General features: G+C 38.1%; 1 protein-coding gene across 1 annotated transcript in view; it reads right to left on the bottom strand.

Moving 5' to 3' along the window:
- Positions 1-15,627, bottom strand: part of CNTNAP2 (contactin associated protein 2) — a 974,788-nt gene that overhangs the window by 284,265 nt on the left and 674,896 nt on the right. Inside the window, exon 12 of the mRNA XM_068395817.1 lies at positions 14,541-14,660. Coding sequence (XP_068251918.1) covers positions 14,541-14,660 — 120 coding nt within the window. The remainder of the gene's footprint in view (positions 1-14,540; positions 14,661-15,627) is intronic.

The following is a 15,627-nucleotide window of genomic DNA, read 5'->3' as shown; positions in this document are numbered from 1 at the left end:
AGCAAGCTGGCTTGTCCAAAATGTGGAAGCTGAAAGATCTGTGCCCGCAAGTCAGGCACAGAGAAAGTGAGGAGGAAAATTTGTGGCTGGTGTACAGGAAGGAAGTTCCCTGTGTGGGTGGGGGATTTCGCACTTGTCACACATTTTTCTGGTTTAACTAAAAAGCCCTGCCCTGTGGCATGGACTGAGACAGTCGGGAATGACAGGGTCTTTCCTCATCTGGAAAAACAAATGGACAGTGTAACATGGACACGGCCAAAAATCCATCTCCCCTCCCCACCAAGAGCAGACTCCTGCATCTCATACAGTTATACTACTGGGACTGGCCTTAAGGTGACTGGAAAGGCTGAACAGAGAAAGTTGTCAGGCAGGAATCTCAGCATTATGTATTATGTGCTGATTACAAACTGCTTTTTCCATTTTTGTTAATGTGATAATACTTCCCAAGGAAATCACCTAGACATTTATAGCTTGAAAATAATGCCAACTTCTTCATTTAGGGTTCCAGTTTCTCAGAAACTGCTTGTTGAGACCATTCTTCAGAAAGATTGAATCAGTAACCTGCTTGCAGCCAACTTCCCTGACAGAAGAGTTAACGCAGATAATTCATACTATCTCAAATACCTGTATCATTATAATTATGGAATTAATCCCATTAATAGGAATTAATCCCATTAATTAATTCCTAGCTGAGAATAGGATGTGGTAGTCACAGTCAATATACCAAAACCTGCAAGAAAAGCTACCCCTCATTTTTTGTCAACAGCACACAGAATTCTCATTTAAGGTACACAGAGGTGAAAAATCTGCCCTAGTTAACTGTACTTTGATATATATTCCTGGCAATTACAGTCACCACAATATTGGTATGGATATTCCCCTAATACACTGGCAATTATCTTAAGAATAACATACAGCTACTTCTAACCACAAGTGTTTAGAGACAATCTGCAGGTCAGAGCTGTGTATATGACTTCTGCACAGCCAAACACACCTATAAAGAGCAGACATCAATTTACAATTATAACGCTGTTAAGTAGCATCATCTATAAAATATTCTATGTGCTTATGACCTTTGTTATTTAAATTAAACCCTATATCAAAATGAATTCATGTTGAGAGTAGTTATTAATAATTTAAGGATAATTACAGTATTCTCATAATTTTTCTTTATTACAGACTTATTAATATGAAGCTAAAAGCTAATGTTCAAGGGAAATCTAAGTATGTTTTAAATTACAAAAATGCAATAATATTACAGAAAAGGGTGTAAGAGAAATTTAAAGCAAAGGAGAGAAAAAAAGGGTTTTTTTGTGATATTGCATCGGGCAGTTGCCATTTCCTAGGGGCTCTGATAATGTACCTCTGCACCTTAGCCCACTGTGTCGTGTTTTCTTTGAGGCTGGTAAAATACCCTAGTGACTAGTCCAGTCAGCCAATGTAAGTGCTGGGCTTCATCTTGAATTTGAAACTCATACAGAGTCACAGAACTTTGGGAAAAGACATGGCAGTCGAGCAAAAAAGTACACACTAGAAACCTTCACGTTTATGAACAATTCACACAACCAGCTCGTAAAACCCAAGAGACTTCTCAGTTGTGATGTAGTTTAAGGAGCTAGACTGGACAGTGAGAGAGCTTCTTTTGGTATCACAATAACACTGAGAAGACAAGAATTACCTGATCTGCTGACCTGACAGAAGAATAGATTAAACAATCATAATTAGTAAAGCATCATTGCTAATTGGATTAACTGCATTCCAGTTTTGCCCAAAGTTAATCCTAGGCACGTATTTCAATTATTTCTGATATATTGAAAGTTGGAGCAGTCTGCTCCATTATTAATTCATTCTAAGAAAGACTGATTTTTAAAAAGATTACTTAAAAAAACCCCGAACACTTCTTAGCCCCATTGTAAGAAAATTATTTACTTGTGAAGTCTCAGGAATGGAATTCTGTCATTGAGATGAGTGCGATAAATTCGGGATGGATCCATCATACTTTCCTCACAAACAATGTTGTTGAATCCTAGTTTTAAGTGGAGAACAGAATTCAATGTAGATTTGCAATAAGCTCTTTTTGTAGCAAGGTGAACCAGAAAAGTAATGTATGCACTGAAAATGTACCACATGTTCCACTCTGCCCACTCTCTTCCCCTCTACATGTCCATATTTTAAGACAAAGTGACTTCTGCCTTCAGTGTAGGAGACTGGATACTTCCCATACACGTGGAAGCATAAAAGCTCCTAACTGCATTCACTAGGCTGATACTGGCTTAGAATGCAGAAAACCAGTAACCAGAGATTCTTAATAGAATTCATAATGGTTTTCACTAAGAACAATCTAATTAGATCCCAATCGCTAAGACATTTGATACAATTAGAGAGAAAATAGGCTCTCTATAATTTACTCTATACATTACTCTATGGTGAAGCACTTCCTCTCCCACAGATAGATATTACAGTAAGATTAAGTTCATTAATTTAAGAATTCCTTTTTTTTTAAAAAAAAAAAGGGAAATGACCACCTGTTTCTTCAAAAGGAAATTAAAGTGACATAATTTACTTTACTGAAAACACTTTTCAATTGCAATGACTTGTACAGTCCTGCCCACTCACTAGTTGTTTTTCACTACTAAAAAGTGCAATGGTTAACTAATAAAATAATTAATAATGATTAGTAATGATTCACTAATCAAAAGTGAAATTAATTTTAAAATTTCCTTGATCATCAGCTATTCAAATGATCAAATATTAACATAAGTGATTTTTCCCACTTCATATTCAACATATTTTGTGATGGTGGTGGTAGTATTTAACACCACCCTGTATCACTGGCAATCTTCCAAATACTCGGCTTCTCCTGATATTGAGCTGCCCTCATGCATTTGCTTGGTGCTCACTCAAGCAAGAAAACTTATTTCTGACAAGCAAATCAAGTAATCTTTGGTAATGAGAATTGACTGGAAATAAGTTTGGAAAATAAACTTTAGAAAACATAACGCATGTATTCCATGAGTATGAACATGGCTTTTTCCTTTTACTTTAATCTACAGTTATCTCTATTAGAGTTTTACTTTTTTGGCATTAATGGGCTTATGTTCTTAAGATATTATTTTATTAGATATTTTCAGGAAATCAGAAAACAGATCTATTTCTCAGAAATTATCATTCTTTCTCTCTCCGATGAAATAGATCAGTGGCTTTTTTTGATGGACACACTTTAATGACCTAAAAATTGGCTGACAGCCTTGATAAATGTCATCCAGTATGATCAGTTTCTTCATCCTGAACCACACCCTGGTTCCTGGCTGAAGCCTCAGAGAAGATGGCTTTGAGAAAACCCGAGCATGTCAAGTAATTCGTATTCCTTTTATGACTGTCATTATTTACAAGCCCAAAAGGAAAGATTCCAAGTCCACACCAATATTCACAGTGTGCTCTGTTCATCAGCCACAGGCAAAATGGACATGCTAGAAACTTCAACTCTCAAGCTGATGGCACTTCTAGGTGCCTGTCTTCTTGATCACTAACACAATAGTGGCTAATTACTTTTTACCGAAAATGCTGCTGGTTGACAATAGTTTCACAGAATCACAGAATCAACCAGGTTGGAAGAGACCTCTGGGATCATCGAGTCCAACCATTGCCCTGACACCACCCTGGCAACTAGACCATGGCACTAAGTGCCATGTCCAGTCTTTTCTTAAACCATCCAGAGATGGTGACTCCACCACCTCCCTGGGCAGCCCGTTCCCATGTCTAATGACCCTTTCTGAGAAGAAATTCTTCCTAATGTCCAACCTGAACCTCCCCTGGCCAAGCTTGAGGCTGTGTCTTCTTGTCCTATCGCTGGTTGCCCGGGAGAAGAGGCCGACTCTCACTCCACTACAACCTCCCTTCAGGTAGTTGTAGACTGCAATAAGGTCACCTCGGAGCCTCCTCTTCTCCAGGCTAAACACCCCCAGCTCCCTCAGCCGTTCCTCGTAGGTCAGACCCTCCAGACCCTTCACCAGCTTGGTCGCCCTCCTCTGGGACTTCATCCCAGTCTCCTCCTGTTTGGCACACGTACTTGGCATGAACTTGTAGGAAGACAAGTGAGGACAAGTGGTCTGTGCTGATGACCAGTACTACACTGCTGATATCTCTCATCTGTGACTTCTTTAAACCAGCAGTGCACATTTGGCGTTCAGATAACACGGAAGCATGGGATAGTAGCTGAAAGCTCAGTGAACATAAACGTAAGGCAATACCTATGACAAAGAGAGTGGGAAGTAATTTCAAGATGTAATAAAAATTACATCCATCTCCATCTGCTGCCGGGTGCTCTGCATTTGTTGTTAAGAATTGCTGCCTGCGGGCCCCTCTTGGATTTCTAACTACTATTTGACAACTGTATTGCATCAACATTTAGGAACGTGTTTCCTTCACACATGTCAGCCTGGAAATAGCTCTTTACTAGACATCACGATTTTTACCATCATCAGTGCATTTGTCACTTCAAATTAGATTACTGCAATGTGTTCTACAATATGCTACGCTACAAATCACTCAAGAAACTACACAAGACAGCCCATTTAAAAGTGGACTGCCTTCCAGGGAGGATAAAAATAACAATTGTAATCATCTCGTATTATGAGAGCTCCAATTTTATTTCCTGCTAAAAACATAGTTGGTATTTCAATTTCTGTAGAATTGTGTGGAATGGGACAACAGTTATTAGGAATGTGATTTAACTAAGCATTTTTTGCAGCAATGCTGTAGACAAAAGATTTGATGCACACAATTGATGCAGAAAAAAAATTACAGCACAGTACCCTCTTCTCCTTCCTTTGTAATTTGTTTTTTTAATATCTCTCTACATGTGTATATATATAAAAGTTTAAAACTATACATAGCAATTTGAAACTAATTCTGCCATGGACTTCAAAGGAGCTACAGTTGGTTTACAAACATGAAAAATGTAGGTTTGATTGAAGTTAATGAGTGTTTTGTCCATCTCGCCTGAGATTTGCAATTGTCAATTTTGCAGTAAAGTTACTCTGGTGATAGGAGTTCTATTGCTCTCATCTTACTAATGTAGAAAATGGGGTTTAGATCAGAAAAATCCAGTATTTGGAAGAAAAAAAAAAAGAGTAAATGAAGAGTGTTCTTACAGACTTAATTCGCTCTTAAATCAAAGTCAGTGAGTTTCTTAATCTATTTAGGTGGGGAATAGGATCAAGCCCAAAATGTAATTCAACCATTCCTGCAGTTATTTTCTACTTCTACTGTTCCTTTCATTGTTTATTCAACAAGATAATAATGAATCTTCAAATTTAATTACCAACTACTGATTGGATAGTTTCCTTTTTACTAACAGACACTGTCTTCTGAGACAATGAAACTGGACACTTTCCCTTGTATTTATGGAGTCTCTTTCATAATAACTCGGCAAGAAAACTCTATTTATTTTATGAACTTACTGTGATATTGAACGACAGAAGTTTGCAACATTTTTAAATCAATATATAATAGATAAATCAGATGCTTTAGAAGATACAGTGGAAAGAAGTGACCAAAGTAAAGCTTTCAGGGAACCAGCTCTTATCAGAGAAGTGATAATGGAACGGCTGTTCCAACACAACTTGTTAGAAACCTGAAGGGGCGTTAGTCAAGTGGTAAGCAGAGAAAGACTTCTCTGGATTACTAGAGATGGTTTCAAACCATTCAACACTGTTGCATGTAAAAAGCTAATGCTGAGAGTATCTTGAGAAACAGAATACAGATTACTTATCCCTTCAAAGAAAAAAGACTGCAGCAACACAAAACATTGGTATGCTGAAAAACAGGGGGCCTGGGGGGAAAAGCTTAAATCAGATTTGTGCTGTAATGTACAAAATGACCTCATCTGGGTGTTAAGAGAAACAAGAATTTAAAAATGATCCTATATTGAAAGGAACAATAAATAATGAGACACAGAACCACCATATGTAGGAGGACTCGGATCATTTAAGTGCCTGGTCTAACAGATGGAAACTGTAGTTCAGTTTAGACTAAGGAACATTAAAGTCAAGAACAAAGGACATAAAAGAATTAACAGTACGGTTGTGTTCAGCACAGTGACAGAATATGGGCAAGGGCTGGAAATTTTTTTTACAGTTCAATAAGTGAAGAATCAAAAACTGATTGTACCTTCTGGGGAGAGGCCTCATATATAACCTGGTGTTATACAACTGGAAGGATCAAACGTATGCATCTCCCTTCAAGTGCCTTTCAGCTCATTTTAGCATATCACGGAGCATACGCACTTAAAGGAAATCAACTCTGTACTCGGCACTGGTGAGGCCGCACCTTGAATCCTGTGTCCAGTTCTGGGCCCCGCACTTCAAGAAAGATGTTGAGGTGTTGGAGCGAGTCCAGAGGAGGGCGACCAAGCTGGTGAAGGGTCTGGAGGGTCTGACCTACGAGGAACAGCTGAGGGAGCTGGGGTTGTTTAGCCTGGAGAAGAGGAGGCTCAGAGGTGACCTTAGTGCAGTCTACAGCTACCTGAAGGGAGGTTGTAGTGGAGTGGGAGTCGGCCTCTTCTCCCAGGCAACTAGCGATAGGACAAGAGGACACAGCCTCAAGCTTTGCCAGGGGAGGTTCAGGTTGGACATTAGGAAGCATTTCTTCTCAGCAAGGGTCATTAGCCATTGGAAGGGGCTGCCCAGGGAGGTGGTGGAGTCACCATCTCTGGAGGGGTTTAAGAAAAGACTGGACATGGCACTTAGTGCCCTGGTCTAGTTGACAGGGTGGTGTCAGGGCAATGGTTGGACTCGATGATCCCAGAGGGCTCTTCCAACCTGGTTGATTCTGTGATTCTGTGACTCTGTGAACCAGTGCCTGATTTTTTCTTTTACAGAACAACATAACACAATTCTTCAGCCATGATCCTAAACGGGGCTTCCTGGAATCACTAAAAAAAGTACCACAGTTAAAACAATTATTTGAAAGGATATCTTAAAGAAAAGAGGTCTTCAAAGCTTTCACTATGTTAGCTGGAACCTTAAGAAGACATTTCCTGAACTATCCTGAATTGAGAAGTCAGGTCGGTTTCCATTTCTGCTCTGCTGAAGAGGCAGAAAGAAGACTAATGCAGGTTTCAGCTGCTACCACTAAACAAACTTCTCCTTTCTTTCTCCCATCAGTTTTGAGTGCTTGAATCCTTGACATACTCTTCACTGATCCAACTGAATTCTCTCAAGAAGAACGTCCTCCACTCTCCTCTCTCACACCCTGCTAGCTCCTGTCCTTGGACAGACAGGAAAAGGGAGACAGTGCGCTGAAGTAGTCTTCCTAATCATTGCATCAATAAACTGAATGTTAGGCAACATCCTGAAAATATTGGTGTGAAGAATCTAAAAAAAAAGACCTGTTTTCATTGAGTACCTTGCTCTATTTTAAAGAATGTAGCTTCATTCTGATACTGGCTTTTTGGCTATTTGCAACTGAACACTGGGAAAGAGAAAGCTAGGTAATTGCATTCCTAACCAATATTCCTTTGCATTTTGCTTTCAAAAGGTGTCTCCAGACAGGAGAAGTTACAGTTCAAACTTTTAATGCACAATCTTGATTGTTTGTAATAATTTCGTCATTATTCTGAATCATCTAAGCCACATTTAAACTTAAGAATCCCATTTGAAGAGTGCCGTATAAACTTAAGCATGTTTTATTGAGGCATCACCTAACTAAATAACAAACACTACTGTCACACGTAGCTTAGTGTAACATCATGTTTCTTGTCTTTTTGACATTTCAGCACTTGTTCATTAGAAAATTCACAAAACACTGCCATTAGTTGTCACAGGATAGATTGTAGGATGAAGTTTAGTTACGTTGTGAATGACAGAAGAATTTTGATGTCTTGAATGTCTTTATTTCTAATCTCTCAAATGAAGCATGACTTAAAACTGCCCAGTACACCACAGTGCTTCAGTGATTCCATTTATCATAAAACAGCCAGGAATTATTTTAAAACACATTCCATACAAAGCTTTTGAGCACACCTGTGGTTTGAAATGTGGCACAGAGTGACATTAGGAGAAAAGAAAAAGCTGGTTAGACTCCATATTAAAGTTCTAAGAACTTCCTAATAATGGAAAAATCTTTGCAATACATAGAACAGAGGTGAACTGTCCAGTTTTCTGAAAAACCCATTTTACTGCAGTCACTTGGAAGATATTCACTTAGGCATAAGGATGTGCCCTAAATAAATAAAAAATAAAGATCCTTCTATTTTCTTCTTTAAAAAAACTATCCAGAAGAAACAAAAAATTAAATAAAAACCAAATTTTTTTTTAAAGATAAAAACTGACAGACCATTCTGAGAGAACTGAGCACCTCAAGAGATTCACAGACTAGGTCCAGGATATAGGTTTGCTCTTTTTTATTTGCTCAAAAGCACATAGGTCATACTGCAATTGCTCCACGTGCAATCTCATTCATGAATCTGAAGAAATAACTTACAGACCACATTAAGCAGAAAATATTATTGAAAAGTGGAATGTGAAGAGACTTTATATCGATGTCAGGACTAAAATGTCAGACACTAATACATTTGTCTTAGCACCTGAGTTAATAGCAGACGTGTCCCAGCCCAATATGGACTAGAAACAAAATGACAGGGGAGTAACTCCAAGGGATATTAGATAATATCTTTGTTCTAACTACACCTTCAAGAAATATTATTTGATTTGAAAATATTAAGATCTAATCTTGAAAAATTGTCTAGGCTTGGCACTTCGTGTATGACTAAAACCCGTAAGATTGATTAGTAACTTCTGCCTAGCAAGAAGGCTGAAATAACTACTTGAATTTGATTCTTCTGTCTCTGATTTAACGAAAATTGCCATTTCCAAGTGCTTTGTGACAGCATTTTGTCTTATTACTACTGACAAACATATTTAATTTTCTTTTATGTCTACTGAGAGGTTTATTCCGTTGCAGTCAGACAACTCTGATCTCAAAGAAAATCTACAGTGATTTCTATTTGTGATGCACAAGTGCATCCCAAAGTGGAAGAAAAAAGCTAGTCTCTGTGGAGAAATATATCAAGGTTTAGGGTAGTGCTTTGGCAAAACCCACAATAATAATTTTTGGAAGGGAGGGGAATAATTTATTCTCACTGATTTTCTTAAATTGCTTACTGTTGAATGCTTCAGTGTGTGCAGAGTTAATCTCATAAATCTCATCTAGGATAATGGGAGATCATTACCTCAACAGTTCCCACTCAGGGAAGCATGTCCTGACACAGTAACACAGACACATACTAGATAAAGCCAATATTTTCAGGCTCCCTGAAAAAAAAAAAAAAAGAAAACTGAGGCTTAGCAAATGGCAAAAACCCTAAAGCAGGAAGCACAAAAAGCCTGTTAATCCTGGATCATACACATGAACTCTAAACATGATAACAGCAGACACAGACCCCTAATGTGACATTGAAATGCCAAGCTGCATCCTATCTTACATGTATCATCTGTCTGAAATCAGGCAGACTTGGCTTCCAGGACATGGATGGATGGAGATCCTTACACCTAGCAGCTGAGACTCTCTAAAGAAGAGACCTGGTTTGCATCATCTGCAGGTTTCCATTCCATATCTGAAAGTTTGCTCTGTGGAAGTTCTCCAGCTGTAATTGTACCCTACTCACTGCACAAGGACTCACAGCCTCCTCCTTTACTTTTGGCCCTGTTGGCAAAACACTCTGCTCACTAAACCATGAGCAGATTCCCCATTTAAGTTCTTTTCGCCCTTATTGCCATCACCGTACAGGCTCCTTCCCCAGTTCTATCTGCCTCTGACCATGTGGAACAGAGATGGAGGTGAGTGTACAACATCTGCACTAACTTCCCTGGGAGGGAGTCCCAGGAGAGTCCTTCTGCATACCTCCTGCCTGTGTAGGGACCCTGGATCAGCAGTGCTTCCCCTCTCTGCATGCACATATACAGATCAACATGGATGTCTACTGCAGCTTATTCACTGCCCAAATAATTTCTTTTTAAAAAACATCTGTCAGAGCAAACAGCAGGAAGCAAGAAGGTCTGCATTTTTAACAGCAATAGTGACAACACAGCTAACTTGCCCTTCTAGGTAAATTAATTTAGAGAATTACACATCAGTGTGCTGGTTGGGAATTCTAGAGTGGAATGAATCTCTCTTCTCTCGTTTTAAAATTGCCTGTAATCTTTTAATCACTTGATTACCTACCTCAGTAATAAGTGGACTTAATACACCATTTGCCATTTGAACAGGATTTTAATTTTTTCCTTTAAACTGATCTGCTCTGGGATCTTTTAGTTACGTTGATTCCATTTTTAAAGAAAATGACAACAGAAAGAACACTTAGAGGAGATAAGTGGTTTTCTTTCTAGTCCCACTGTCTGTTAACAAGGCAAGACAGCACTAGCAGTTAAAACAACGAACTGAACGTGACTTGCTGAGAAGCCATTCTCTGAAGTGTTGTTAAGGACAAGGGAGCCTTAAGGGGGAAGCATTTCTGTATACCACAAACCCCCACCTGAACCTAGTGACTCTCACCTTCCAGGCTTTGAGACAGCACAGCTGGATCACTGGGCTTGCTCCTCAAAGCCCACAAAAGCATAGAGAAGCTTTCTCAGGGATGCAGGGAGTAGGCAGAAACACATACACCACCACCATCTATACCCACCCAAACAACAGAAAAACCCTGCAGAAAATATTACCATCAAAATAAAATAAAATTTTTTTAAAACCCCAACAATTTCTACCTTCATTTCAGGGGTAAATTAACTGTCTAGCCTTAACTCGATGGAAGTGACCGAAAGCAGAAATAAAAGTTTTACAGAAAACACAAGCTTTGTTTGGGCTTTCAATAATTTTCTCTACAGGAGCAATCTTCTGGGTATAACTGAGGCACATCACTGGCCTGCAGCAGCTTGTGCTGAGTTCCTCACATCTGCAGTAGGGCACATGTGTGGGGAGTGAATCCAGAGCTAAAGGTTTGCTTCTAACATTCACAGTAACAGTTTCAGGTGGATGGTACCCTTCATCATCCTATTTCCAACCACCCCTTTTTTCTTCTCCCCCAGTTAGGGATATATTTCTTGAAATACAGGTTTGCAGGGTCCTGCAATGCACTAAGAGTTCTAAAAACATTGCTTTTTCCTAATTTCAGAGCCCAGTTTCCAACAAATCAGGAATATTTCCTGACTGCAGATGATTTCAGGACTTTTTCCTCCCCCGAGACTAAATAATTTGGCAAAACAAACATTCTGCTTTATTTTCAACTACTTGCCATGCCACTCTCAAATGCCAATTTGTTTTCATTCGTTGAGGTCAGTGCCCATGTAATTGCCTTACGCCTGATGTATGGATGTTCTGTGATGCTCATGCTCCAACTACGAGCCCTTGAAATACATTGAGGACAACATGATATACACTTTTATTCCTGTATTTTCTTATGTGATGCTCGAGAGCTTGAGGTGGGACAGGAACAAAGAAGGGGAAGAAACAAAAGAAAGCAGTCAGACAGCAGGAAATGTTTCTGTTACTTGGCGACTTGAGAAGCTGCCTTAAATGCCAACGATAAAGTTTGTCCTCTACCGAAACAGATCAAATCAAGAACCTTCTCTTGGGTGCACACTTCACAAGGTATTTTTTTATTTTATGGTTTTGATATTTTCTCTGCACTTGCACACTGGGCTAGCTTATCATCTTCTACACATGCAAGGGTGACTGGAGAAAATACCTAGAGATATTCTAACATTATTTAGAATCATGTGATTCTAACTTGATTTACTGCAAACGCTAAAGTTATGACACCGCATTTTCGTTAGGACACATTTTGGAGTCATCAGATGTTGATTCACATCCTGTTTTCCACATAAATTCTACTTTTTTTTTATATTATGATGAGCCCTGAGATCATTAAAACCATCATCTCCGTGTGGAGATTGTTTCTATGGCAGATGACTATTTTTTAGAACATTAAAGCAATAAAAAACGATCTCACAATCACATGGCACTCAAGTGTGGTTTTACATGTAGGGCTGAGGAGCCTGTGCTCCAAAGCATGGGGAGGAAAGGCACTAGCCAAATCTGTTGAGATACAGTTAAGTACCACAACGAGCATTTTCACAAGAAAGAGAAATTTGACACAAATTAAAAATAAGAAAAAAGCAGAATGCTAAACAAAATGACGTACCAATGAAACCTAGAGTATAAAGGGCATGCCTTGTAGATAAGAACAGATGAAAAAAATAATGAACTAAAACTGAGATGCAGGATGTTTCAGACTACTTGGCAAACAAAGACATAAACATAGTCTGTTCTGTCTCCAGGTCTCTCATGGGTCTGTTATTTTACTCTGATGCTAGGAGGATGAACTCACCTTAGGAAGAAAGTCTGCCATCAGAGCTGCTGCTCCAGGCATGATCCTCTGATGCTTCAGTGACCAATATTTATCTTCTTCCTCAGTATCTTTTATCCTTTTTTTTTTATACAGAGAGTCTACATTGATAAGTCAACCAGACAAAACCAGTGTCTTAAATGGCTCCACACACCCCCTCCATTTTCATCTGTTCCTATGGTTGTTTCTGGTCTTGTTTCATCTTCAAGGCAATGAGCTTGGATACTCTGCAACAGCCGCCTCAATCCACCTTAACTATTCGTTCCTTTTTTTTTTACCTCTCAAATGTCATTTTCATTTGCAAAAATGTCTGTCAGACTCATTAAAAAGCCTCCAAAACAAAGCTCAACAACTGAAAAGTGTATAAGAAACGTTCATTTCATATGTCACATTTGAAGCCATTTTTCCTTCCTGTATTTTAGGTGAAAGACTTTAAACACTTGTATTGGCAGCTTTCTGCAATGAGATTACACTGGGTAAGGTCTCTATACTTTTATTGTCATGCAAGAACTTACCATTGCCCAATGACAAAATTCTGTATATTGCCTTTAAATGCATGCCAATTTATTCTATTTGAGTTGACAACTAAAAATACCGATTCCTTCCTCTATCAAGCTGGAGAATCTACACAGAAAAATGTTCTTTACTTTTATTTATTGAACTAAATTGCTCAAAATTTTACGTTTCACACGCATATATGTGTATGGATAAAAGTTTTGGTATCTTGGAATTTCAGTAAATCAGTTCTCAGCAAAATGTCTCATCTGAAAAACTAATTATACAGATACGTGCAATAGAATTAAACCTTTACCGCTGCTGGGACACTTCTCATCAGTATGGAGTGATGAATGGCACATTTATATTCATGCCATATGCTTCTACATATGTCATAGTAAAAAGCACTCCAGTGACCCACTATTTACAGAAAGAAGACAGAAAAAATCACAGGATAGGACAGTTATGGTTGTTTAATGTCTACTCACAAAGTCATTGCAGTAATTATTACATGTGCCACTTCCTTTAAAAAAGCGAAGAGAGAGAGAAGAGAGGAAGGGGGAAGGTGGTTAGAGAAGCCACCCCAGACATTTGACTGATCTGACACCTTTTCCTAATCTTTCTTGGGCCAAGGGGAAAAAAAAAAAAAGAAACAGAAAAAATAGGGAGTAATATTAACTTATTTCTTGTGTCTTTCTCAATGGGACTGAAACAAAACCTGCTAGAGGAAACTGAATCAAGGCTAGAGATTCAGAAACACCAAATAACAGCAGACTGAAATTCAAACTGATTATGCAGACATTTGGAAAAGTCAGGGGACGTCTGTCGGATCAGCTACCCAACAGTCCATATCAGGAAAAAGTGCTGAGACAATGGTCATGCACTAACACACCACAGAAATAATATACTCCCAGCGCAGAAAACTGCCCACTTTTCGTTTTTCTTTATAATATTTTTCTGCCTCAGCGTGGCACTGCAGATGACTAAGGATTATCTTCCGTGAGAATGCCCAGATGGGAAATTACCCATGCAAAACTAGTGTTAAAAGCAGGAAAAAACCCCACAACAAACCCAAAATAATTTAATACAGGTATATATATGATCTCAGAAGTTAAACACAATATGTCCTGATAACACCAGTTAAAAAGACAAACCAGGCAAACAAGAAAACTCAAAAATTTTGTTTCTCTTGTAAATAATTTTTATTCCCTGCCCATGGTGGTAAGAGTGTGAAAGTCAGCAATACCTGGGCAGAAACAAAAGTCTCTTTAGACATTTCTAAAAAGCTGCCTCTGCAGTACCCCATGAACCACAGACATTACTGAACTACCAATATGTTGCTATACAACAGTTTTGGTAAATAGCCACATAGATTTACTTTTTTTTTTAAAAATGATGAAGCACTGAGGATACAAAGGCCTGTTAAGGTTAATTAATAGCTGTGATTCAAAAAGCTTATGAAATTTATTAGCTACTGCCTTGCTCAGACTATACTGAATGGTGACTACAGATTTCATGACCCCTCTCTTGAAAAGCTCTTAGCAATTATTTTTCTTTTGCCAAGAAATGTGAATTACGAACAGATTCTTTCTCCCAACTACATTTAAAAAAACCATTGAATTAGCGAATACAACGCAGTTACCTGTCATGTTGCAGTACACTTTCAGAGGTCCCAGTGCCCCACTGCCATCTGGATCTATCAAGTAGTAATTTGAAGTTTTGCCCAAGTGTTTGTATGCTTCACAAGAGAGTTCATGAATAGCTGGAATAAACCAAAACACAGCATTAAGGATCTTCATAACCTGGAGCGAAAAAGCCATAACGGCAATAAATTGACTTTATTTATATATCAAGAACTATACCTTTGACATTAAAGTGGCATCACGGACATTCACAGAAACAAAGCATCTTTCCAAAAGATACAGAAATGATTAAAAGCTTGAGGCACACAATTTCATTTTTTGGCATGTGAGAGAAAGCCAGAATAGGAAGAGAATTACAACAACTTGGTTGGGGAGGAACAAGCAAAGATTTTCAAGGGTATCATTAAACTGGTTTTGAAAATACTTTGGTTCAGAACTTTGTTTATACACTGGTTTGTGTTTTACATCATAAATGGAGACACTTCTATTGACCCAACACACTTTTCCCTTTAATTTTCTTTCAAGTGATACACCAAAAAGCTTATGAGTTTTCTCTCCATAAATTTTAGATTTTTTCAGGTTTTATTACAACAGAATAAAATCCAAGTTTCAAAAGTGTGAAATTTCTCACTGCATGTAGTACCTGTCTCTACACAGCTCTGCAGTTACTCTACTACATAGCTACACAATAAATACTCTGTTCCAGCAAGGTCTAAAAGTTTTACAATATTTTTACAATATTTACTGGAAGAAGTTTAATTGATTTAGCAGGGATTTTTGTTTCAGTTTTTCCTTGAGCCCTCTACACTGCTTGCTATTTCAAGTTGAAAAAATGCTTGTCACATTGTGTTATGATGAATAGCTCAGACATAATAATAAGCACTGTAGATAGAAGCTTTTCTAGTAATTCCCATATTTTCTTTGAAACGTATGACTATTACAAAGTTATGTGTATTATACATGAATAAATTAAGTCATTTTATGCATAGAAAAAGTAAAACTGGTAATTCATATAAACTGGTGCATATATATAAATTATATAAATATTTTTCTATGCAAATTTTTAAAAAAGGAATGTGAATGCTG

This window comes from Nyctibius grandis, chromosome 3 (assembly GCF_013368605.1).
Source record: "Nyctibius grandis isolate bNycGra1 chromosome 3, bNycGra1.pri, whole genome shotgun sequence".
Taxonomy (NCBI): Eukaryota; Metazoa; Chordata; class Aves; order Nyctibiiformes; family Nyctibiidae; genus Nyctibius; species Nyctibius grandis.
This window is presented reverse-complemented; position numbering and strand designations above follow the sequence as displayed.